The 23,916-nt window shown below is 39.0% G+C and overlaps 5 protein-coding genes and 1 long non-coding RNA gene across 9 annotated transcripts; 4 read left to right on the top strand and 2 right to left on the bottom strand.

Annotated features, from left to right (window-relative positions):
- Positions 1 to 289: 289 nt before the first annotated feature.
- Positions 290 to 2,646, top strand: LOC108819145 (nuclear pore complex protein NUP54). Its single transcript, XM_018592135.2, has 9 exons — positions 290 to 861; positions 954 to 1,007; positions 1,108 to 1,167; positions 1,274 to 1,384; positions 1,594 to 1,659; positions 1,745 to 1,831; positions 1,927 to 2,028; positions 2,116 to 2,265; positions 2,363 to 2,646. Exons 1-9 carry the CDS (start codon positions 451 to 453, stop codon positions 2,474 to 2,476), a joined length of 1,155 nt encoding a protein of 384 aa, XP_018447637.1. The 5' UTR covers positions 290 to 450; the 3' UTR covers positions 2,477 to 2,646.
- Positions 2,647 to 3,759: 1,113 nt separating this feature from the next.
- LOC108821494 (uncharacterized) lies at positions 3,760 to 5,694 on the bottom strand. Of its 3 annotated transcripts, XR_008937260.1 has the most exons (5): positions 5,335 to 5,694; positions 4,956 to 5,235; positions 4,519 to 4,588; positions 4,132 to 4,252; positions 3,760 to 4,042 (listed from the first exon to the last, which is right to left on the bottom strand). It is a non-coding gene; the product is annotated as an uncharacterized LOC108821494 (long non-coding RNA). The 3 variants fall into 3 exon arrangements; XR_008937261.1 differs by having other exon boundaries at positions 4,943 to 5,694; XR_001944570.2 differs by having other exon boundaries at positions 4,956 to 5,694.
- A 172-nt stretch (positions 5,695 to 5,866) lies between these two features.
- On the top strand, positions 5,867 to 9,464 carry LOC108822583 (U-box domain-containing protein 6). Its single transcript, XM_018595699.2, has 6 exons — positions 5,867 to 6,050; positions 6,185 to 6,284; positions 6,661 to 6,846; positions 6,946 to 7,053; positions 7,175 to 8,325; positions 8,431 to 9,464. Exons 2-6 carry the CDS (start codon positions 6,234 to 6,236, stop codon positions 9,254 to 9,256), a joined length of 2,322 nt encoding a protein of 773 aa, XP_018451201.1. The 5' UTR covers positions 5,867 to 6,050; positions 6,185 to 6,233; the 3' UTR covers positions 9,257 to 9,464.
- Positions 9,465 to 9,707: 243 nt separating this feature from the next.
- LOC108822584 (uncharacterized) lies at positions 9,708 to 11,504 on the bottom strand. The gene is made up of 5 exons (XM_018595700.2): positions 11,220 to 11,504; positions 10,836 to 10,992; positions 10,654 to 10,704; positions 10,440 to 10,532; positions 9,708 to 10,017 (listed from the first exon to the last, which is right to left on the bottom strand). Exons 1-5 carry the CDS (start codon positions 11,336 to 11,338, stop codon positions 9,943 to 9,945), a joined length of 495 nt encoding a protein of 164 aa, XP_018451202.1. The 5' UTR covers positions 11,339 to 11,504; the 3' UTR covers positions 9,708 to 9,942.
- A 3,285-nt stretch (positions 11,505 to 14,789) lies between these two features.
- LOC108820818 (E3 ubiquitin-protein ligase AIRP2) lies at positions 14,790 to 16,545 on the top strand. The gene is made up of 4 exons (XM_018593826.2): positions 14,790 to 15,193; positions 15,483 to 15,639; positions 15,751 to 15,817; positions 15,891 to 16,545. Exons 1-4 carry the CDS (start codon positions 15,111 to 15,113, stop codon positions 16,346 to 16,348), a joined length of 765 nt encoding a protein of 254 aa, XP_018449328.1. The 5' UTR covers positions 14,790 to 15,110; the 3' UTR covers positions 16,349 to 16,545.
- Positions 16,546 to 17,285: 740 nt separating this feature from the next.
- On the top strand, positions 17,286 to 23,818 carry LOC108821989 (trans-Golgi network-localized SYP41-interacting protein 1). Of its 2 annotated transcripts, none has more exons than XM_056991578.1 (8): positions 17,286 to 17,622; positions 17,714 to 17,827; positions 17,912 to 21,085; positions 21,193 to 22,030; positions 22,110 to 22,762; positions 22,936 to 23,074; positions 23,163 to 23,244; positions 23,330 to 23,818. In XM_056991578.1, the coding sequence occupies exons 1-8, from the start codon at positions 17,467 to 17,469 to the stop codon at positions 23,430 to 23,432; spliced, it is 5,259 nt and encodes a 1,752-aa protein (XP_056847558.1). In that variant the 5' UTR covers positions 17,286 to 17,466; the 3' UTR covers positions 23,433 to 23,818. The 2 variants fall into 2 exon arrangements, with proteins under 2 accessions (XP_056847558.1, XP_018450502.1); XM_018595000.2 differs by having other exon boundaries at positions 17,708 to 17,827.
- Positions 23,819 to 23,916: the final 98 nt, after the last annotated feature.

Raw genomic sequence — 23,916 nt, 5'->3', positions numbered from 1 at the left:
TTGCTTAGTTGAACATTTTATTGATTACAAATGTACATTAACTAAAATCATTAATTTGCATTGAGTGGTAAATTTTATGTTAGTAATTTTTAAAAATAAACAAGCTTAAACCAAGTAAGTTAGAGCATGATTATTTTCGGTTTTTTATCCAGGATTTTCTTTACATTTTTCCGCTAAGAGACATTTCTTATATCTTTTATTTAAAAAACGGTTCTTAGTTTTTTTGAGCTAAAATCTAAAAAAGATTAAAAACCGTACTGTATATTAACCGAAGCCAATCATGGTCCAAACAAAACCCTAAAAAAAAAAAAGCAGATGACGCACGGAAGCCAAGGGGCTGGGAATATCGTCGAACACTTGGGCTGCATTTAAAAGTTTTCCGAGTGGCGCCTTTAGCCTAAAACCCTCTCTCTCTTCACTACTCAGATCTAACTAACCTCTCTCATTCCAATGTTCGGCACTCCGTCTTCCTCGCCGGCGTTCGGAACTCCGTCCTCCACGCCGATGTTCGGCTCGTCTTCATCCCCCGCCTTCGGCACTCCTCCGCCGTCGATGTTCGGTACGCCGTCATCCACGCCTGCCTTCGGTACACCGTCGTCCACGCCGGCGTTCGGTACCCCGTCGACATCTTCCTTCGCCTCCGGAGGATTCGGCACCTCACTTTTCTCCACTCCGTTCTCATCCCAGCAGCAGCAACAACAGCAGCAGCAGCAGACCTCGCCGTTCCAGCAACAACCGGCGGCATCTTCTGGCTTTGGTTTTCAGTCGCCGTTCAACACGATGCAGCAGACGCCGCAATTGACTACTCAGATGGCTCCCGTTGCTCCGATTCCTTTCTCCCTCGCCGATCGTGATATCCAGGTTTTGCTATGTCTTCTCCGCAATCGAAATCTTTTGGTTTTCTTTGCAAGTCCAGATCTAGAATCCCTAAACCCTAACCGTCTTGTTTTTAGGCTATCGTCGAAGCGTATAAGGAAGATCCGACGAATCCTAAGTATGCGTTTAAGGTTAGCTTTTGGGTAGAAAATGATCAGTTCCAGTTCCATAGTTTGTGTTGAGATGTATCTGTTTAAGTTTAAAAACTGTTGTTTTCCGTTTTGCCTGCAGCATCTTTTGTTCAGTGTGACTGAACAGCAGTACCGTGTGAAGCCTGCAGCTGTATCAGATGTGAGATTCTTCTTGTAATCATATCATGGAAATGTGTTAGCTTTCTTGTGTGTTATAATGCGTCTTGTTATTGATTCGGTTTACTTGTTTTCTTTTGGTGGGTAAGATAATGTGGGCGGAGGCCATGAGCAAACTTGAAGGCATGGATTCATCAGAAAGAGAGCGCCTATGGCCTCAGCTTGTGCAAGGTTTTAAAGATCTTTCTCAGCGCCTTAAGGTTAGATTTCATCAACTCCCAAGTTTCGATGCTTTTTTATTTTATTTAGTGCGTTGTCCATATGTGAGCAAGTGTGTTTATGAGGTGGTTAGGCACTTACTATTTTGTATTTAGAGACTGACATCCAATGATATGTAAAAAGTTCATTTATCAGCAATCAGCACATTCGAGAAAAGAATCTTGACACTCTTTTTGTTTGGTACCTGCAGCTACAAGATGAAGTTCTCGTATCAGATAGGGAAAGAATCAAAACTACGCAGAGCAATGTTAAAATGGTGACTTATCATATCTCCACTGTCTCTCGTATTTTTTTTAATGGATACTCGTTTTATAAGAAATTGTTTGATTTTCGTTTTGCAGCTTCAGAGACACTTGCAAGCACATACCTTTCCATCTATTGAAAGGTTAAGACAGAAGGAGCAGAATCTTCAAAGACGCATGTTGAGGGTGAGAGAGAAATTGTCACATTGAAAGATCGTACCTCGTTTATGTCTGTCCAAAAGTTATATTTAATCTTTGTGGCTTGGCTTGTGTGCTTCAAGGTGATGAGGATAGTAGAGGGCTTAGAGGGGAAGGGTTTCCGGTTACCCTTGACAAAAGGAGAGGCCGAACTGAGTGAGAAGCTAACTGGAATAACAAGACAGGTTCTGTATCATTTTTAAAAATCAGATTCATACGTTTGAGGTTTACAAAGTTTAAATATTAAAAAAGGACATGGATATGTTCTCCAGGTGAAAGGTCCTGGAGCAGAGCTTTCAAGGAGGGTGCAAAGTCTGCAGACAATATGTCGCGCTCAAGCAAATTCCTTTTCTGCGGGTAGTTCCATTTATCTCCCGGGTTCTACTAAAATAGACGAGCAGAGCCTGGTTGATATGCAGGAGGTACTATGAGATGCGACATCTTTGGTCTTTTCTTGTTTTTTTTTTATAAACCAATTCATTATAAGACTATGAACTGTTTGGGACTTTGTAAAAACAGGTATTACAACAGGAGACAGAAGCAATAGGAAGGCTTGGGAACGTATTGAAGCGAGACATGAGGGATATGGAAATCATGGTGGCCGAAGATACAGAAATGACCGAGGACACGTAGATGTCTACTATTGGATTCGCAAAAGGCTTTTGGACTTTGACATGTACTTTAGTAGCTGAGCTATAAAATCTCAATGTATTGTGTGATTTCTCTTTCATTAGTGTTCTAAAATAGAGTGTAATCTTCGGACATGATTCAGAGGATTAGTGAAGAAACGTGCACTTTCTCAATTTCCTTTTCCTTGAACGTAAGGACTTGCCTAGAAACCAGTCCGGTCATGGTTTCTAGGCAAGTCCTTGCGTCAACCACACAAGATAAGGTAAGACTATACTCAAGAAGACATTCAGCTTCTACCGTGCCTTTGAACAAGGCATGTGTACCTTATCTTGTGAAGAAGCCTTTTTTTTTGTGGATGCTCCCTATCTATATATATATACTAGGGAAAGCCCGCGCTTCGCGCGGGATTTGATATTTTGTCAACAAAAAACAATTTAAAATTTATCTATAAGTGTATTGAGAAATTACAATAATACTTAGATGATGATAATTTATATTTAATAAAATTTGGAGTATACAATTTTTTAAAAAAATATTTTTCATGTTTTTATTTAAAAGGATTAAAAATATTTTATTTACAATATTATATATTAGTTAAATTATATAAATTTGTATTTCAACTATTTTATTAGGAATATTTGATATAGTTTACGTGGGTTGAATCTATATGATAGAATACATTTTTTGATATGTAATTCAATAAAATAATACAAAATATTTGAATGCAAAGGAGGTTCATTTTACATTACAATTAAAAAATAAAATGCTTCGTTTATTGTTTAGACCAATATCATCAAAGTGATGCTTAATAATCAAGCACAAAAAAAAATTACTTTGCTTATATTATTTGGCAGAATATTTTTTACAAAGACACATTTAAATATTATATAAAATATATACTAATTGTATTTCACATATGGACCAGTAATAAACACTCGCACACAAATTCATTATTAGTACCTTATGTGATATTTGAAAGCCTGAAATACATAGGTTTTAGTAAAAAGTAATAGTTGGATTTTTAATGTTTGCCTTAACTATTAAATAATTATAGAAATAATTCATGTTTATATATATTTCAAATTTGGTTTATGTATATTTTATTATGTTTAGAAATTTGTAAGTTTGATTCAAAATCTACTTTTGTAAAATTCAAGTCACATGACGTTCAATTAAATTATGTTTTTACTATGAGAATCTTTTCGATGTTTTAAAGTAAACTCATTGCATGAGACACTGTTGCACTATAATTTGTACACGGCTAAATCAAACCAAACCACCTAAAATCGAAATATACTTAACTTCCTTGTATGACTTTTTTATCAGGGTTGAACCCATAATCTGTAGCTACCCGTTTTTTTCTATAGCGACACATTCTATTGCTTTTGGAATGTGCTTATCTTTCTCCATAAGGTCCAACCGAAGCATCTTCCAAGACTAACACACCTTGGCTAAATTCACAGTAATCTCTGATATTGTGTAGTTTCAGAAACCACTTAATAGACCATTCCGAAAGCTCCATCGTTTACAAAAATATCAAGCTTCTCAGTGCAAAAGAGCATCCCAAATCTGCCATTGGAACAATTTCATGAACTGGTTCCTTTTTAGCAAAGCTTCTGATGCACAAAAATAAATCTAAGGAAGTATTTTTATTTTACCTCTACAATAAGCAAAACACAGCCGAAAAAGTTCTCATAAACAATCGCAAGAACTGGTGCATTCTTCAGGATCTCAACTGAAACAGAATAACTCTTGACCCGGTGCAAACCTTGCAGATATCTGCATTATTGATAATCAAAAAACAGCTGTAGATTACATTGCCATGGTGCTTATCATTAATTTTCTTTGGTAATGAAAACTTTGATAGTATCTTTTACAAAAAAAATGTAGAATATTAAGAAACATAAGTAAAGTAGCTTCATTCTCTAGGCACATTGCTATATTCGTTCTATTTCTTTACAACTGTAAAGATTCAAAAGTAGAACACAAGCTACAGAACAAATTTTTTTTGTGGACTCTGGATTGAAGAAACCAAGGGATCACACCTTTGAACATGTTTTCACAGCATCATAGACGTCATAAGAGCCTGCTGTTACCTCCTCTGCTAGACACAATCTGAGAAAAATAGTCAGCAATCAGTAATGAAAATGTTAAGCAACAAAGCAAGCTATAATATCAATTGTGTTGTAGAGTGAAAAAGAGAAAGAAAAATTACAAACAAAAAGATTTTTTAAAAAACCCGTTGCAATAACTATAAATAAACACAGAGTCACACACATTCCAATATCACAATTAAACCAATCAAACAGATTATCACTCGTTGTTAAGTCCAATTTTGGGTTTGAAACTAAAGTTGTGAGGTACATCTAGCTAGAACTCTATCTAAATGTGCTCTAGCCTCGTCAAATCTCCTCAACTTAACCAAACAAAGAATCATTGAATTCAAAACTGACGAATCAGGGACAATACTGTTTCCGGGTACACGTTGGTTGTAGAAAGTTTCAGCCGATCCAGGATGGCCCATCTCAGTGAGCTTCCTTGCCGCAGCAGCAAAATTCAAGTTCTATGTCATTGTTGATATTCTTGGAAGCTTTACCTCCAAGATGAAACGACACCAAGGCTTCTCGATCCAGGGAATCACCATAAGACTGATCGCGATTCGTCTTGAATAGCTCTCCCGATAAGTTCCGTTGATTAGGAAAGAAGACAAAACGTCGGGATTGAAGATTCACAAATCGATTCAACATCTCAAAACTCCATATCTATATCAAATTTTCTATGAAGAAACCTTCATACTGAACAAAAGTATTATGATGATTGAGGGTGAGAGGTGATGATTGATGAATTTCGGCGAAGCTTACCTCCTTATTTATAGGATAAGTTTTGTAACCATCAAAGAAGGTGAAGATGCTATTGAATGCAATTTAATAAAGGTGATGGTTTAATGGAGTGAATGAAAACGTAAACGACGGAGATTGAATGAAAGCGTACACCTATTCTGGTAAGACGCGGTGGCCTGTACTTGGATCGACACGACGGTGGTGTCGTCTTAACGCAGACGGATGAAGCCCAAATATAATAAAAGCCCAAACCAATTATACTTATGTTTTAATGAAACGATGCGGTTTATGTACGCGGACACATGGCGCACCTACATGCTTCGAATTTGTGACGTGGCGTCCCATGTGGCGCACCCAAGAGAGAGTAAACTGTCTTTTATATATAAAGATATCCGGTACGTTTATATATCTGCAATTGTCCAGATTATTTCCACCTTGTCTGTTTTGTTTTGGTGTTGTTGCGGCTTTAAAGTCACACGTGTGTTATTATTATTTTCCTCTTCCAGCTTTTTTTATTTATTTTATTTTGTCGTTATTGTGGCAAAAAAATTCGCGTCAGGTTCGTGTTTCAATAGTGGTCGTAGAATTTGCTGGTTTTGTGGAGCTGACACTTCCTTTCTTTCTCATCAAACCCCACTTTTTCCGCCGAGGCTCTACCGTTATGCTCCCAACATTTACTTCTCTTTCTTTCTGTTTTTTTTTCCTGGGTCAAAAACTCGTTCGTTAGATCATTCTTGGTAATTTTTTCAAGAATCGAAAATTCCATAGAATTTGGAACCAAAGGCCAAAACTTTTGCGTAGGAGAGATATCCATGATTCTTGCTTCTGTCGTTTACTGAATCTTTATATGTTTTTTTTTCTGGAAACAAAGATTGTTCTCAGGTTTGTATAAAGCTGTGGGTTAGGTGATTTTTGGATACATGGATTTAAGCGAGCTCGAGGAGAATTTGTTCGCTGCTAGCGATGCCAAGGTAATATTCTCTTCATTTTATAATGTCACCATTTCACAAAATCCCTGTCGGTGGCTGTTGTAATCATATAGAATATAAAAAATGGGGATTTTCTTCGTATGTTATGTTTTTTTCTTTTTTTCTTTTTTAAGGTATAGCAAATGTGATTTGCGTGTAGTAGCTGCCTTTAGCCTGATCAATGATGCCAAAGGCAACACATTGCTGTAACCTAACTTAAAAAAAAAATCATCTCTATTTTTTATTTTCCATTGACCTTTGTTAAATTGAGAGTGTAACTGTAATTTTTTTTCTTTCTTCTTGCTCTTTGATGGTCTTATTCTCTCTAATGGCAAAACTAAAGTTGTGTGATAATGGCTTCATTGCTGAAAAATTGCAGTTACATAGAGATATGTGCAAGGAACTATCAGCAGTTTATTGCAAGGTATTATCCATCTTCCCTTCCTTGGAAGAAGCACGGCCTCGGAGTAAGTCAGGTATTCAAACCTTGTGCTCCTTACATATTGCTCTCGAGAAAGCAAAGAACATTCTTCAACACTGCTCTGACTCTAGCAAACTTTACTTGGTTAGCTTCCTTCTTTCTTTTTTGGATGCATCTCTCTCTCTCTCTTCGTTTGTTTTGGTCTCTCTTCAATTCAATTCCCCTCCGTTTCTTCTGAAATAGGCTATCACTGGGGATGCTGTTCTGTTAAAATTTGAGAAAACAAAGTCTGCTCTTATCGATAGTCTTAGACGCGTGGAGGACATTGTCCCTAGCTCTATTGGCTCTCAGGTGATATGTCTATATCAGTGAATAGCACAGTCTTTTCCTTTCTTGCAAATTAACAACTGTCCAGGGCTTATGTTTCTCTTGCTAACTTAGTTACTCGTCTTTACGGTTTAATTTGTTTCAGATTTTGGACATTGTTGGTGAACTAGAGCACACCAAGTTCTTGCTTGATCCATCAGAGAAAGAAGTTGGTGACCGTATAATCGCACTACTCCAACAAGGCAAGAAATTTGACAACTGCACCGACACCGCCGAGCTCGAAACATTCCACCAAGCAGCTACCAGACTCGGCATAACTTCCTCAAGATCAGCTCTGGCTGAGCGGCGTGCTCTAAAGAAACTCATCGACAAGGCACGTGCGGAAGAAGACAAGCGTAAAGAGTCCATCGTGGCTTACCTCTTGCACCTCATGAGAAAATACTCCAAGCTGTTTAGAATCGAAGCTGTGGATGAGAACGACTCTCAGTGTTCACCGCCGTGTTCTCCCACCGGTGGTCAAGGCAGCTCTAACGAAGTAGACCGTGGTCAGGCGTTTGGGCGTCAGCTTTCTAAGTTTGGTTCTGTTAGGAAACCAGGAGGAGGAGGACAGATGATGCCAACTCCACCAGAAGAGCTCAGGTGTCCCATATCTTTGCAGCTCATGTGTGATCCTGTCATTATTGCTTCTGGACAGACTTATGAACGTGTCTGTATCGAGAAATGGTTGAGCGATGGACATAACTCTTGCCCCAAGACTCAGCAGCAGCTCCCGCATCTTTCCCTGACTCCTAATTACTGTGTGAAAGGTCTGATTGCTAGCTGGTGTGAGCAGAATGGGATCACAGTCCCTACTGAACCACCACAATACTGGAGACTAGCCCTGTCTGAATCTGAATCCACCAATTCAAAGTCGGTTGATAGTGTAGGATCTTGCACACCGAAGGGTGTCAAAACTGTTCCTCTGGAGGAGAGTAGTAGTACTGTTGTTTCGGAACAACAACAACACAAAGAAGAAGTCACTGCGCCTGAGGAGACTTCTGCTATCAATGTTCTAGAGAAGTATCAGGATATGTTGGCTACCTTGGAGAAAGAGGAGGAGTTGGGTAAAAGGTGCAAATTAGTAGAAGACGTCAGGGTGTTGCTAAAGGATGATGAAGAGGCCAGGATCCTCATGGGAGCCAATGGGTTTGTTGAAGCTTTCTTGCGGTTTTTGGAATCAGCTGTTGATGAAAACAATGCAGCCGCACAGGAAACTGGAGCTATGGCTCTGTTTAACTTAGCAGTCAACAATAATAGGTTAGTTAGCAAAGTCACTCTCTAATCTCACCGTTCTTGGACACTGATTATTCCTTTGTAAGGGTTATGTGTTAACTATGTGCTCTTTGTTTTGATGCTCTGTAGGAACAAAGAGCTGATGCTGACTTCAGGAGTCATCCCGCTTCTAGAGAAAATGATCTCTTCAGGTTCTCACTCCCAAGGGCCAGCAACTGCTTTATATCTAAACCTCTCTTGCCTAGAGAAAGCCAAGCCCGTGATTGGCTCAAGTCAAGCAGTTCCATTTTTCGTGAAGCTTCTTGTTCAGGAGGAAAACACTGAGACTCAATGCAAACTGGACGCACTTCACGCCCTCTACAACCTTTCCACCCACTCTCCAAATATCCCCACTCTCCTCTCATGCAACATAATCAAAAGCCTTCAACTCCTAGCATCAACAGGTGACCACTTGTGGATAGAGAAGTCATTAGCGGTATTACTAAATATAGCCTCTAGCCAGGAAGGGAAAGAAGAGATGATATCATCACAAGGCATGATCGGCACTCTCGCAACGGTGCTGGACACTGGTGACACGGTGGAACAAGAGCAAGCCGTTTCTTGCCTTGTGATCCTGTGCACGGGAAGCGAGCCGTGTATCCAGATGGTGCTGCAAGAGGGAGTGATTCCGTCTCTGGTTTCCATCTCGGTGAACGGGAGTGTCAGAGGAAGAGACAAGTCTCAGAAGCTTCTGATGCTGTTCAGGGAACAGAGGCAACGAGAACAGGCGTCGCCGAACAAAGATGAAGCTCCCAGGAAAAGCGTGTCTGCACCGTTACCAATGTCTGTACCGGCTCAAGGTTCAGCTCCACTAGGGTCAGATGGGAAACCTTTGTCTAAGTCGACCTCTTCGAGGAAGACAATGACAAAAGCGTTGAGCTTCTTCTGGAAGAAAAGCTACTCGATCCACCGTTGAGAAGAGAAAAAGATACATTTGGAGTGTGTCACTCACATTTACATACTCCAATGTGAAGCTGCTTTTTTTTTTTTGCTTTGATCCTTAACTTCTTACACAAGTCATCTGCATAGGGAAGAAAGATATGTACATGCCATTTTTGCTCACTTTTACTCTCCCACCAGAGGTAATCGTGTAGATAGCTTACTGATGTATCAGTTTTTTTTTTTTTAAATATAATATATGAACATCACTTCAATACAAAAACAGAAGCCTAATATCATCGATAAGATTCAGAGCCAGCAAGCCTTTAAAGCTAGTTTTCTTAACTGTCTCTGTGCTTGTCAAAGTTATATTGATGTACATTCAATCAGACCAACAGATTGCTTGGTGTGTGAAGTCTATTATTCCTTTGGAGCATAATGAGAGCTGTCTTCGCTAAGCATACTTGGTAAAAAATGAACAAGGCCAATCATTCCACAAATTCTTTGTATTATTTTCCAAATAAGATTTACGTTTTTTATTTTTGTAATGGTGTTCAAGTTTTCTTTACATTTCAAACAGAATATTCATGAATACGATTATATATGTAGTGAATTAAACTAATGCTTTGATTGTAAATCTGCTTTCGGTTCTGTCCACTGTCCAGCGGTTTCACTAGGGGAATGAAGCAGGCGAGTTGTGGTCTATGATTGTTCGTTCACACGTTAGCTAGTAGCAACCCTGGTAAATAAATATCCAGTGACTGCTGTGACACTTCCAAGCATTCCGCCAGCAACTACCTGATCTCTCACCAAAAATGTTAAAACAGAATCTAATGAGAACAAGAACTCAAAACACAGTAACAAATCAAAGAGTAGTTTATATATCAAAGTAAGAACAAAACTCTCTTTCTTCTAGAGTTCAACTCACATAAACCCACTAAAAGGCCCCAAACCGGTCCTAATTAAATACTCATGCTTTTCCTCTTAAACTCTTTACTATCTTACTAAGTGAATCATAGCGAGAGTAAACACTATGTAACTAACAGCTATAAGAAATTTCACATCTTGCTTGTCCTATATTAAAAATATGTTGTTCAAGTCGTTGGCGGATGTGATAATAAGAGATTACTTTCATACTGGTCCAGCAAGGTGAGATTTGTTAGTGGTCTGTGATCACCAGGATTTATAATTTTTCAATTAACTGTAATTTACAAAAATACCTGGGGAGGGGTATGGCCGAGAAGTTCACGCAATGGTCTGCTTTCAGCCAGTGGATGTTCTGCAGGAAGTTCGTACACAATCTGATTGAGAACCTGTAAAAAAAAAAGAATCAGACTCAGAGACTCAGAGATCAGGATACCATAGCTCAACTGTGCATCAAATTACAAAAATCAATATTCTGAAACAAAGAAAAGCTGGAGCAGAAATCAAAACCTCAGCTTGGCGACCCGCATGTAACCTCACGCCAGTTGCATCATACATGACCTGCGACACGCCCCCCCAAAAAAACAATCACATATAAAAGAATATAAAATAAACAAGAGAGAGAGAGAGAGAGAGAGAGAGAGAGAGAGAGAGAGAGAAGGTAAGAAAGTGTTGTTGGTTCAAAAACTTACAACAGAAGCTAAGATGAGAGCAATAGCGAAATGAGAACCACCAAAGCCCTCTTGCAAACCGATAGCAACAGCGAGAGCAGTAACGGTAGCTGAGTGAGAAGAAGGCATTCCTCCGGACCCAATAAGCTGTTTCAGATCCCATCTCCTTTCCCTATACCTGCTTGCAGAACCAAGTAAACACGTTAAAAAAAAATATCATCCTTTTTATACCTAAACAAACATCTATAAGAAATCTCTAAAAGGGAAACGCAAAAGATCTATCCTTTCCCACTAAGAGAATCACATACACGACGAAAGTCAACGTTTTTCTCGTTCTTAAGGACAGATCTGTATCAAAGATCACTCCTTTTTAACTATGAATGCAGAAATGAGGCAAGTACGTACCAGGAGGTGAAGAGTTTGATGAATTGAGCGATGGTGAAAGCTGTGAGGGAGGAGATGAGAGGATAATTCGTGAAAATGGTGAAATAATGATGAGTCGTTGTAGCCGTAGAATCCTCCATAGCGCCGATGGTGGATGGATCAATCGCGCGATAGCTTTAGCTTTAGGTAGAGAGAGAAGGAGAAGAAGAAGAATCCATAAGGCATATACCCGATTCAAACTGTATCCAATGGCGTCTGCGTGTAGACGTTCATTCTTCCTTCGTCTTTTTTTTTTCTTTTTGTCTTTTCTTTGACCAATTCTCTTTTTATGAAATAAAATCCAAAACTAAAATTTATTTCCATTTTTAACCAAAAAAAGTAATTATATTTATTTCTACATTTTTTTTGAGCAACAATTTAATTCTACATTATGAAATGGAAAACAAATACTGTGTTAATCAAAGTTTTCTACATGCTCAAGTATCTATCTACAAAAGAATTGCATTGTTATGCAAATTCAAGATAAATTCATATATAGTTCAGTTAGACAGTATGCTGTAACCCCCATGAATACTTGATGGAGAGGCGGAAGCTTTAACTGTTAGGTTTCGAGGTTTTGAGTCCTAAGTGGTTAGCTTGTGGCTTAAGGTAACTCTGAAACAAGTTTCAAAGGATGCGAATACTCTTCGCAGTGTTCGTGAGAACTCTTAGGGATGCAAATACTCTTTGCAGTGCTTGAGAAAGCTCTTTAAACTTAACTGAAATCTTATTAAATCAAATCGTAATTACAAAGAGGTGGTTTGCCTCTGTTTATATAATAGCTAAAAGTTCACAATCCTGAAGGGATTACGTGAATTCATATTCCTAAGTTAAAAGCACTTTAAACTAAAGAACATAAAATAGATAAAAGGAAATCCTATGTAGAAAAGGAAACGTGATCTTTAATGATCACGGATGCTGCTGCATCAATACTGTATGTCACTACTAATAGGTTGGCTGATTTTAAGAGAAAACGCATGAATCATGATGGATAACAGAGTTGTTTGATGTTAGTTATATACAGTACAAGGTTTGGGGTATAGTATAATACTACAGAGTTTGGGGGTAGTATAATACTACAGAGTACAAATATAGGCATCAAGTATGGAGGGATTTTTATTGGCCGATTTTTATTTGAACAAAAAAGAAACGTGGCACCTTTTGAGCTTAACAATGAATGAATCCTTGAGACAGCTTTGGTTTCTGGGACAAGAACTTAACTGCAGCTGCATTTTTTGTCCTTGGAAACCTGAAATGAAATTTATCAAGCAACACCATAAGAAAATTACACATTTGACTCTTCCTTTAGCTCCGTTTATTTGTATATTCGTGGTTCCTCTTTTCCAAGTCAATGGAACCATTATGTGGAAGCTTTGATTAGTTCATTTCTATTTTTGAATTGAACAAATTGGGGTATGGATTATTCCAAATTCTCATTCTTTAACTTCGCATACTTGAGTTGTTCATTGATATATGACCATTCGACCGATAACAACCAACCAAAAATAATTGTAGTATCCTATGTTTATTTTTAAACAATATTATATATAATTATGTCAATTTTTTGAACTCTGTTCTCAAAACAATCAATTCATAGAATATACATAGGACTGCATTACTGTTCATAAATCGGAGATGATCAGATCTTTAAAAGAAAAAACTTATAACTAAAGATCAAAATTATATTTGTGTTTGGTAAAAAAGTATATTTTCGATTTGTGTCAAACTAAATAGTCCTTCAGTATATTAATAATCTTTATAATAAATAGTAAACGTTATTTTTTCATGTTAAGCTGTTAACCTTTAATATTTTTTTTTTTGATCAAACCTTTCATTACTTGCTTTAAAAGAAAACGTTTTATAACAAGAGGGAATTAAAACATACAGCAAGAGCTGTTTTTGCTAAGCTATCAGCAGCTTTATTTTTAACACGAGGGATAAAGAAGAAGGAGATAGAGTCCAAGGATCGAGACAACACGCCTATGTCGTGGAGGATGCCTTGAACGGTAGTCACAGAGGAGTTTCCTGTGAGGTAATCCGAGAGACTTTTACAATCTGTAAAACAGAGTAAGTCTTTGAAACCTGCATTAACAGCAGAGCCAATAGCTTCTTTCATGGCCAGAGCTTCGGCGACCATAGCTGAAGCAACAACGCGGCGGTGAGAAGAGCCACTGAGCAGTGTCGCACCGGAGGAGGTCTTCACGATCCAGCCCATTCCTCCCCTGCAAGTGGTCTTATCCCACACTCCATCAGAGAAGACGTGCATCACCGTAGATGTCGGTAGCCGATCAGTTTGATGGATGGGAGGTGATTGCGCTATTATCGGCGGCTTAAGAGGCTGAGCCAGTTGCCACTCTCTTCCATCTTTGAGAGCTTTTGTGATAACTTCATTCTCATCAAACAATTTATCTTGAAACACCAACTGGTTTCTACTAGTCCATAAGTTCCAAAGGATCCAAAGAAATAGCAGTTGAGAGATACCAGAGGGAGGGAGATTCACTATTTTTGGCAGTTATTAAAGAGTTCTGTTACAGAAGTCACCACAGAGGGGTTTGGCTTGAACAGAGCAGGGGAGAGCTCCCACACCTTCATCGCAAAAGGGCAGGTAAGGAAGATATGGAATATGGTTTCGTCACCTCCACATCGCTTGCATTTCCCACATCGCTAACCTTTAATATAATAATTCAAAATTTAATAAATTCATTTGAAATTGGAAGGCTCCAAAAAAAGAATTTCTGCTGGAACGATACTAGTTTGTTTTGTTGATCTCTTGTCGACGCAAAAGGTAATGATTCAAATTAAGTTCAAGATAAAACCATATTTTATAAGACCAAAAACGTAGGGTTTTGTCAAGGGTTACGTATCTCAGTTCACAAACACGATCAGCGTCACGTTCAAAAGATTACATCTGAATTTGATTATTCAAATAACTTTAATTAATAAGAGATTATCCAATATACTCAAAAGAAAACGTACCTAAGTTCTGAACTGTTAAAAAATGACATGTTAAAAATGACATTCATTATCTTACTTAATGTTCTTAACTGCCTGTTATCCATTCCTCGCATTGGATGAAGGTGTTGTAACTGGTTCTTATAAAGTTTTGTTGGTCAACGCTAAGTAATGGTATACAGTATACTAATCCAAATCCATAAGATATTATATGCCCAATGTGTGTACTCATAATTTGGAATGATACATATCACGAATCAGACACAACAAGCAAATACAGGTAATTAAAAACAAACAACTTGATACATTGATTCCATAATCAACACAAAATGAATTGGAAACAAATAATGTTTTGGTTATGACAGGTCACAGATATTAAAGACTCGAAATACTTTATTATAAAGAAGTTGATTAAAAACGCCAATTTGGTAACGAAGACCTGCCAACAGAACAAAACATAAACATGTTTTATAGATAAGGACACCTTATCGCATCATCCATTTCAACATTACAATCCATCATCGCTTCTTCTGTAACAGAAAAAAATTAAGAAACTTTTTTTGGGAACTAAAAGAAAAAAGAGATAAGAATTTCTTTTTCAGTTTGCCTTGGCATTCACGAAGGCTGTCTCTTTCTCTGGCCGGAAAATATCAAAAGTCGCTTTTTTAAATATATTTTTTATCTTTTCTAGAAAATTTATAAAGCAAAACCGAAGAGATAATAGACGAGGAGAAAAGCTGCTGTGTGTTGTTGTGTTGTTTTGTTTTGTTCTGTTCATCTCTGGTTCCAAGGATTGTCTGTTTCCAAAACCCAACCTTTGGACCTTTGGATTCTCTGTTCTGTTCTGTTCTTCTTCTTGTCTTTTCCCTTTTGTAATAGTAGAGAGAAGGGATTAAAGTGTTTTAGGAAAGGGGGAGATACATGTATTATCAGTTGACCAAGTCGTCTTCTTACATGGACTCTTTGAAGATTCTCGAGGCTGACATTGAGCACGCCAATGGACTGTGAGTCATCTGATTCTATCTCTGGGTTTTGGTTATTTGATTTTCTGGGTTTAGGGTTTTGATGATCAAATTAGCAGTTGACTAATTAAGGAACTGAATCAGCCGAAACCCCCCACTTAGGATTCAGTTTGAATATTGCAGAATTGGTCAAAAGTTGTAAACTTTGTGGTATCTGTGTGATGTTGTCTCTTAAAGCTTGTGTTATATTGTCTGAAGAAAGGGGTTATATATGATTACAAGGATATTTTAGTAGTAACTGATTAGTGTGCCAAAAAAATACTGATGGCAGGGCTGGTGAGATACCAATGGGAAAGAGCGGTGTGAGACTTCAGATGAAACTGGTTTGCAGCAATCTGGCTCCTTTCTTCATTTTCCTGCTCCAATGGATGGATTTCTCATGTCTCCTTCCTAGATATTTTGATTTCTTCCACATACTCATCTACAAGGTTCTTTAACTTGCTTCCCATATTGTTTTAGTATCATCTTACACCGGCTTGTGCTTGTGCTTGTGTCTGAGCTGTGTGACCCTGATTGTTTCTTCTTGATCTTGTGTACAGGTACGTGCTGACGGGAGGTGGAATCGATCCAGGTACGGAAGGAAAGCTACAATCAGAGAGTTCTACGGTAAACCTTGATCTCCTTTTGTGTGTGTGTTCTTGGCTTAGTCTTATAGAACAGAGGATTTGTCTGAATGCAGGTGTTATATTACCATCGCTAGAGCGTCTTCATATCAACTTCGCGGACTTACCAAGCGACAGCTTGTGGTATCCGAATCCAAAAGCCATCACCAACAAGAAGAAGTACGACGTCGAAGGCAACAGATTCATGACTAACAGCCTTGACTCGGAAAGAGAAGAGGAATGCGGGATCTGCTTAGAGCCATGCACCAAAATGGTGTTACCAAACTGCTGTCACGCCATGTGCATCAAATGCTACAGGAACTGGAACACCAAGTCTGAGTCGTGCCCGTTTTGTCGAGGGAACATCAAGAGGGTTAACTCGGAGGATCTTTGGGTGCTGACTTGCGATGAGGATGTGGTGGATCCTGAGACGGTCACTAAAGAGGATTTGCTACGGTTCTATCTACACATTAATAGTTTACCTAAAGATTATCCTGAAGCTGTCTTCTCAGGGTACAACGAGTACTTGATATGATTTTATTTGGGGGGAAACACACATCACTGGTGGTGGGTGTAGAGAGGGGAGAGGAAGATTCCAGACCTTTAACTAAGTGTATATAAGAATCTGGTGATCTCTAATATCTTTCCCTTCATTTTTAGATTATGAATAATAAGATGATTGTGTACCATTTTGTTATGAGATATGAAAGAGAAAATGTTGTTCCGGTTTTACATAGAGCAATCTTTGGAGATAGATAAGGTTTTCTGTAACTGTAAGAAAGACTTCTTTAAGGGCATTATGTGTACTAATCGCTTGCTTTTTTTTTCCTTCTGTGACGAGTGATGATCAAAACATAGTATTGGTCGATGTTATTACTTGTTAGGATCAGGTAAGGGACAACTGAAAAGTCCCCACTGCAATGTAAAGTTACAAACTTTCAACTAAAGAGGCTCAACAATAAACAGAAAAAAAGACGAAGATAGGCCAAGTTTTATGTGTTCAAAGATAATGGGCACGTTTACAAAATCTAAAACTTTAACTACAAGTGTAACCAGAAAAGTGACTTGTGGGTCAACACATTGTAACGCAAAGTGTTGTAATGCATTAAGCAGCTCATAGGAAAAATGGGAATCCAGCACATTGAATGTTGGATTTAATAGACCGAAAATATAACATACAAAATTCAATGTTTGCATTTGTATATTAAATACGAAAATTTATTAAAGATATGGTAAATATTAAATGTAATATAGTTTAGAAGATTTTATTACATCAGAACTTTATGATCACTTTCTAATTTTTGTCTTACATTAAATAATACTTCTTGACTAAAAGTATGTGATCCTTAATTAGATACTAACATTAAAAAGTTAGTCACGTGACAGGAAGCTTAAAACGGAAGAACCGAAAGTTGCTGATTGGTTGAAACACATCACACACACACACACTTCAATCTCACGACATAATAAACACAAACGGGAGGGAGAGAAAACAAAACGCACCGTGTCGGTCTCACAGTCCCTAACCTTTTCATTTCTCGACTCTCTTCGCAGTTTTGTCTGTAGAGGCTCTCTCTCTCTCGTGTTTCGATATTGCTAACCTTCTTAGTCGGTGTTTCCGAATTAGATCTGTTTTGGAAACAAATCGTAATAATGCACGAGAATGATGATGATGTTCCGCAGGATTCGTCTGATTCTTCCGTAGCTGCTGATGCAAATGAGAATGGTAATATTCCGCAGGACTCGGCCGATTCTGTAGCTGATGATGGGATTGAGAATGAGCAAGAGCGAGAGCTTGATCCTGACCAGGTGAGAGATTTTGTAAACGTTACAATGACATGTTTTCTTTTTGTGTTTCTTGTCCGAATCTTTTTTTTTTTTATGTTCGTTTCAGATGCAGGAAACAACAGCATTTGTTGATAGTAAGGAAGATATGTTTGTTGATGCTCCTGAGGAGTTGAATATTGATACACCTATCAAGGGACCAGCTCTCACCACAGATGACCATGACACTGTAATTTTGTATTTCTTAGTTTAATTATTTAAAGGATCTTTTGTCTTGTTGTTCATTTATGTTAGTTTTCTATCACACATACAGAATGCGAAGGAGGAGGATAGGGAGAAGGAACTTGCAGTGTTGCAGGAACACTTTAACCTCTTGACTGCTGAGAAGAGCGATTCCAAAGTTGAAGAAGATGGGAACAACACCGTGGAGATCCTCAGTCGTTTCTCTAAGTTTCTGGAGACTGCCGAGGAAGAGAAGATTCGGCACGAGGATGCACTCAAGGAGCTTCGAGGGGTAATCAGTGGGAAGGACGAGGAGATTGCTAATCTCACCGCAAAGTCTTCTTCCTCACAGGACGAGGAGCAGCAGCTCGTGGCTGCAACAGATAGGATTCTGCTTTCTCTTAGCAATGTGTTTGGGCAAGAGGAGCCGCAGCATAGCGGCTCCTCTGTCTCTGAAAAGATTGCTCATCTGGAGAGCGGAGTTGCGTTTTTGAGTGCTAAGTACACCGAGTTTTACTACGGTGCTGATCAGCTGAGGAAGTGTTTGTCTAGTGATGAGGCGGATCTTCGTTTCCAAGAGGATTTTGGTTCGGCTCTCGGTGGTGCTTGCTCTCAGTTACTTGAGCTCAAAGAGAAGGAAACATCCTTTCATGAAAGACTTAGCCATCTAGAAGATGAAAACGGGAAACTGGTTGAGCAGGTGAACAGCGATAGAGAAATGATTGAGTCGGTGACTGCAGAGTCTGGTAAATTAAAGGAAGAGCTTGAGCAGGAGAAGACAAGGTGTATCAACACGAAAGAGAAGCTCAGCATGGCCGTAACCAAGGGGAAGGCGTTAGTTCAGAACCGGGATGCTCTAAAGCATCAAATATCTGAGAAAACAACGGAGCTCGAGAATAGGTTGTCTGAACTACAAGAGATGAAGACTGCCCTTGAAACTTGTGAATTACTCAAGGGGCAGCTTGAGCAATCTTTAGCTGAGATGGCAGATGAACTTGAGAAGCGCTCTACTGAACTCCGTGATAAGTCTGTATCCCTGGAAGCATGTGAAGTAGCAAAGAGAGAGCTGGAACAGTCTTTAGATGAGAAAACAAAAGAACTTGAAGAGTGTTTGGTGAAACTACAAGCATTGGATGAAGCTGAACTCGTCAAAGGTGAGTTAGTAAAATCCGAAGCTATGGTTGCATCATATCAGGAAACGGTGTTTTCAAAGAGCTCAATCATTGAAAATATAGAAACCATCTTGTCACACATTAATGCTAACTCCGACGAAGGTCAGTCTTTAGATATCATTGAAAAGGTTAGATCACTTGCAGAAGAGAGGGAAGAGCTCCAGAATGTTTCTCAGGAATACAACAGACTAAAGGATTTGATCTTTTCGGTTGACTTACCTGAGGAGATCTCCGAATCCAGCTTAGAAGCTCGCCTAACTTGGCTTAGGGAATCATTTTTACAGGCAAAGGATGAAGTTAGCGCCCTGCAGAACCAGATAGAAAGATTAAGTATGTCTCTTTCAGCAGAAATGGAGGAGAAAAGTAGCATTAGACAGGAACTTGATGATGTAACTTTCAGGTTTAAAACATTGAAGGAAACTGCAGAGCGAGATTCTTTGGAAAGAGAGGAAACTGTGAGGAAGCTTGTGGAAACCTCTGGCGTGATGACGGAAGGAGTTGAACATCATACTGTTCTTGTTGATAGATCGTTGGACCAGATAGTAAAGAAAATCAGGGACTCTAGTGAGGGCTCTTATGGCAACGAAGAGTTATTTGAAAGATTTCAAAGTCTCCTTTATGCTAGTGATGTGGAGTTGTCACTTTGTAAGGAAATGTTAGGAGAAGAAATGCTGGCTTGTTTGCAGGTAAACAATCTCTCAAGTGAACTTGCTTCAGTGAAAGAAGAAAAAACTGCTTTGGAGACGGATCTTGAGAGGTCAGAGGAGAAATCTGCTTTGCTCAAAGACAAACTTTCCATGGCTATCAAGAAAGGCAAGGGACTTGTTCAGGATAGGGAGAAGTTGAAAGCTCAGCTGGATGAGAAGAACTCGGAAATCGAGAAGCTGATGCTCGAGTTGCAGGAGTTAACTGGTACGGTTGATAGCTACAAGAATCAGATAGATATGTTATCGGGAGACTCAGAGCGCACAAAGGAGCTAGAGGCTGAGCTTGTTGCTATCAAGGAAGAGAGAGATGAACTTAAGCAGTCTTTATCTCTGAATGACACGTTGTTGCAGAAAGTGATGAGAGCAGTTGAAACTATGAGTATACCTGTTGACTTAGCAACTGAGGATTCTTCAGAAAAGATTGACAGACTTGTTGAGTACTTCAAGGAAGTGCAGCAGACTAGAGTAGAGGAACAAGAAGAACTGGAAAAGGCAAAAGAAGAAGCCAGTAAATTAGCAGAAACCCTCACAGCCTTGAAGTTGGCTGAGGATACCTTGTCTGCTGCAGAGGGTAACATAGATCGACTTGCTGAGGAGAATAGGCAAGTCCAAGCTGCCAAGGAGCTTGTAGAACTTGATCTGCAGAAAGCAGTTGGAGAGGCCTCCTCTCTGTCTAGCGAGCTGGATGAAGTTTGTGCAACCAGGAATACACTTGAAGCTGCACTCATGCAGGCCGAAAGAAATATATCTGATATCATCAGTGAAAAGGAAGAGGCTCAAAGCAGTACCGCTACTGCAGAGATGGAGCTAGAGAAGGTTAAAGAAGAAGTGTCAGACCAGAATAACAAATTAACAGAAGCACTTATCACCATAAAATCACTTCAAGATACACTTACTCAGACAGAAAGCAACATGAATTCACTGTCCAAACAGATCGAAGATGACAAAGTTCTTACTACAGATTTGAAGAATGAATTAGAGGCGCTTCAAAATGAGGTAGAGTTAGAGCGTAGCAAGATGGCTGAGGCTTCCTTGACAATAGGATCCCTGGAAGAGGCACTAATGAAGGCGGAGAATAGCCTCTCTGTCTTACAAGGAGAAATGGTGAAAGCTGAAGTTGAGAAATCAACTCTGAGTAGTAAACTTAATGTGTGCATGGAAGAGTTAGCTGGATCAAATGGAAACTCCCAGAGCAAATCTATGGAGATTATTGCTCATCTTGACAATCTCCAAATGGCGCTGAAGGATGGAGGGGTAATCTCCAGGGTGAATGAGTTCCTTGAAAGGAAGTTTAAGAGCCTTAGAGACATTGATGTCATTGCTAGAGATATCATTTTAAATTTTGGTGAGAAGGGATTGCCTGTGGAGATGGAAAACGTTACAGAGGTAACATTATTATTGAACCTTATCATATTAAACCTTCTTATGTTTATGGATCTCCTCTTGACGAATTATTGATAATGTTTTTTTCTTGACGCTGTTTTATGTTCCAGGATGATTCAACTGTGGCAAAGTCCTTGTTGAGTGGTCTTGATGATTCAGTGGATACGGAGCTGGAGAATAGCATAGAGAATGCAGCTGATGAAGACGAAATATCTTCATCCCTTAGGAAGATCACAGAGGGGGTCAAGCTGAAAAACAAAATACTCGAGAAAAACTTCGAGGTTTCCTCAACTTCCATTGATACACTCTTTGCGGCGTTGATGGAAAACATGACAGCAGCAAGGGCTGATGTGATAAACGTAAAGGGTCATAACGAGTCACTGAAAGAAGAGGTGAGGAGTGGTGAAGAGATTGTTCGCGAACAAGAAAAGACTATAGCTGCATTGGAAACAGATTTGTCAGCTTTGATGTCTGTATGTGGCGAGGCTGCCAGGGAACTGCAGTTGGAAGTGAAAAATGACCTCCTAGAGTTGGTTCAGTTTCAAGAAAATGACAACGGAGGTGGTGAGACTGAATCAACTGAACATCCACAAGAGATTCTTCATGTAAGTGAATGCGCCCGGGGAGCAAAAGAGCTATCTTCTGCCACAGAGAAGGCATGCACCACTCTTAAGCTCTTTGAGACAACAAGTAACGCAGCTGCTGTTCTCATCCGAGATATGGAAGAAAGGCTAAAAGAAGCATCTACCGCTCTAGAAAAGGTTGTGTTAGAAAGAGATCTAAACCAAACCAAGGTTTCAAGTTCCGAGGCCAAGGTGGAATCTACGGAAGCGCTTTGCCAAGATCTGAAACTTCAGCTGGAAAATCTCAAAGCCGAAGAAGAGAAATGGCATGAGAAAGAGGTGGAACTCTCTAGATTATATGATAAACTGCAGATACAAGAGCAAGGTATATATTTTTCTTTTCTTTTATCATCTCATGTATACCACTTTACTGACATGTCACGTGCTGTTTCTTCGAGTTGCAGAAGCAAAGGAGAACCTAATTCCAGCTTCTGATATGCGTGCTCTTTTTGACAAGATAAATGGTATTGAGATGCCTCCTTCAGTAGATCAGGCCAATGGATTAGATCCACAGAGACCATATGATGTAAAGAAGCTACTCGCGATTGTTGATAGTGTTACTAAGATGCAGCATCAGATAGACCTCTTATCACATGGACAAAAAGATCTCAACTCCACCTTGGCAGAAAAGGATCTTGAAATTCAAGGTCTGAAGGAGGCAGCTGAAGCAAAGGATACGACCGAGCTAGAGCTAGTGAAGGCAAATAAAGAATTGTCCAAGCTAATATCTGGCTTTGAGAAACTGCTTGGTATGTTGGCTGGTAATGATCCTGCTGTAGACCTAGACTTCTCTGAGTCATGGACACTCTTACAAGCACTAGAGAGGAAAATAGCTTCCCTTCTCCTAGAATCAGAGAGTTCAAAATCAAGGGCGCAAGAACTTGGTCTGAAGTTAGTCAGCAGCGAAAAACTTGTGGAGAAATTAGCAATAAAAGTTGAAGAATTTGAGGATAAACTTCAAAGCAAAGCCATTCAGCCTGATGTTGTTCATGAAAGGAGCATCTTCGAAGCACCAAGAGTATCTTCTACCTCAGAGATATCAGAGATGGAGGACAAGGTAAGATTTTGTATCTTTTGCTATCTTCTATGACATATTTTTCTAGGTATATTTTTATTATCTGCAGCCAAGTTATGACCTTAAACACTAGATAATGTTTGTTTATGAATATTTGAAAACTAGCTATGTTTTTGAATAATGCAATTTGGGGTGGTAACATTTTTTGTGGTCAGGGAAAAAAATCAATATCAGCTGTGCCTACAGCAGCGCAAGTGAGAGTGGTGAGGAAAGCATCAACGGATCATCTAGCAATCAACATAGATTCAGAGTCCGAGCATCTGATGAACCACAACGAAGCAGATGAAGATAAAGGTTAGAACTGAGGCTGTCCATATATGATGACTTGAGCCTCTTAAGCTCTCACTCAACTTAAACACAAATCTATTTTTCTCTTTGGCAGGACATGTTTTCAAGTCTCTCAACATGTCTGGTCTAGTTCCAACGCAAGGAAAGATGATAGCAGATCGTGTCGATGGAATATGGTAAAACACTCTCGGTCATATCAAAAGGGCGACTGAGTTGTATAGTTCATCTTATTGAGCGATGTGTTTGATTTGTGCAATGCAGGGTCTCAGGTGGAAGAGTATTAATGAGTCGTCCTCAAGCAAGGCTTGGCGTTATGGTTTACAGTCTCTTGTTGCATCTGTGGCTCCTAGCTTCCATCTTGTAACAAGACAGGTGATTGATATCTCTTAGGCCCCTCTCACATGAAACTTACACACAACAGAACACACACAGATTTGTTCTTTTCCCTTTCTCTCTCTTTCTATCTTTTTTTTTTTTTTGGGGTCAAACTGTCTCTTTCTATCTTTTCCCTATTCTTCACATATTCTTTGTCGACCCGTAGGAAGAGAATGATAGGTGTCGCCTTGTATATCCTGAATAATGTCTCGGCCTTTTTTCATCTAGTTCTTCAGTTTCATAGTCCTGGAATGTCTAATTAGGACCCAGTACGTTCTTACATATTTACAGGTGGTTGTTTTGTCTTGAACATTTGTTCCACGACTTGAGAACAGTTTTGCCTTTTGCGTCTGCTAAGACTTTTTAAGTTTTTAACGACTGTAAGGTTTTGTGATATTAGAGAACTCTCAATGGGGTCTCAAAGAGCTTTTTGCTCAAAAAAAACAGAAAATTTACAGAAAAAAAAATGGCCT

The sequence above is a fragment of the Raphanus sativus genome, chromosome 8, assembly GCF_000801105.2.
Source record: "Raphanus sativus cultivar WK10039 chromosome 8, ASM80110v3, whole genome shotgun sequence".
Lineage (NCBI taxonomy): Eukaryota > Viridiplantae > Streptophyta > Magnoliopsida > Brassicales > Brassicaceae > Raphanus > Raphanus sativus.
This window is presented reverse-complemented; position numbering and strand designations above follow the sequence as displayed.

What these genes read in the sequence shown, in the direction of transcription:
- LOC108820818 (XM_018593826.2), top strand. Translation starts at nt 15,111, where the DNA reads ATGTATTATCAGTTGACCAAGTCGTCTTCTTACATGGACTCTTTGAAG. An exon ending in ATTGAGCACGCCAATGGACT is followed by an intron (nt 15,194 to 15,482) that starts GTGAGTCATCTG and finishes TACTGATGGCAG; the next exon opens with GGCTGGTGAGATACCAATGG. An exon ending in TACAATCAGAGAGTTCTACG is followed by an intron (nt 15,818 to 15,890) that starts GTAAACCTTGAT and finishes GTCTGAATGCAG; the next exon opens with GTGTTATATTACCATCGCTA.
- LOC108819145 (XM_018592135.2), top strand. Translation starts at nt 451, where the DNA reads ATGTTCGGCACTCCGTCTTCCTCGCCGGCGTTCGGAACTCCGTCCTCC. An exon ending in ATCCTAAGTATGCGTTTAAG is followed by an intron (nt 1,008 to 1,107) that starts GTTAGCTTTTGG and finishes TTTTGCCTGCAG; the next exon opens with CATCTTTTGTTCAGTGTGAC. An exon ending in TTCAAAGACGCATGTTGAGG is followed by an intron (nt 1,832 to 1,926) that starts GTGAGAGAGAAA and finishes GTGTGCTTCAAG; the next exon opens with GTGATGAGGATAGTAGAGGG.
- LOC108821989 (XM_018595000.2), top strand. Translation starts at nt 17,467, where the DNA reads ATGCACGAGAATGATGATGATGTTCCGCAGGATTCGTCTGATTCTTCC. An exon ending in AGATGGAAAACGTTACAGAG is followed by an intron (nt 21,086 to 21,192) that starts GTAACATTATTA and finishes TTTATGTTCCAG; the next exon opens with GATGATTCAACTGTGGCAAA. An exon ending in CGAAGCAGATGAAGATAAAG is followed by an intron (nt 23,075 to 23,162) that starts GTTAGAACTGAG and finishes TCTCTTTGGCAG; the next exon opens with GACATGTTTTCAAGTCTCTC.
- LOC108822583 (XM_018595699.2), top strand. Translation starts at nt 6,234, where the DNA reads ATGGATTTAAGCGAGCTCGAGGAGAATTTGTTCGCTGCTAGCGATGCC. An exon ending in CTAGCTCTATTGGCTCTCAG is followed by an intron (nt 7,054 to 7,174) that starts GTGATATGTCTA and finishes AATTTGTTTCAG; the next exon opens with ATTTTGGACATTGTTGGTGA. An exon ending in TTAGCAGTCAACAATAATAG is followed by an intron (nt 8,326 to 8,430) that starts GTTAGTTAGCAA and finishes GATGCTCTGTAG; the next exon opens with GAACAAAGAGCTGATGCTGA.
- LOC108822584 (XM_018595700.2), bottom strand. Translation starts at nt 11,338, where the DNA reads ATGGAGGATTCTACGGCTACAACGACTCATCATTATTTCACCATTTTC. An exon ending in CTCTCATCTTAGCTTCTGTT is followed by an intron (nt 10,705 to 10,835) that starts GTAAGTTTTTGA and finishes GGCGTGTCGCAG; the next exon opens with GTCATGTATGATGCAACTGG. An exon ending in TCGGCCATACCCCTCCCCAG is followed by an intron (nt 10,018 to 10,439) that starts GTATTTTTGTAA and finishes GTGAGAGATCAG; the next exon opens with GTAGTTGCTGGCGGAATGCT.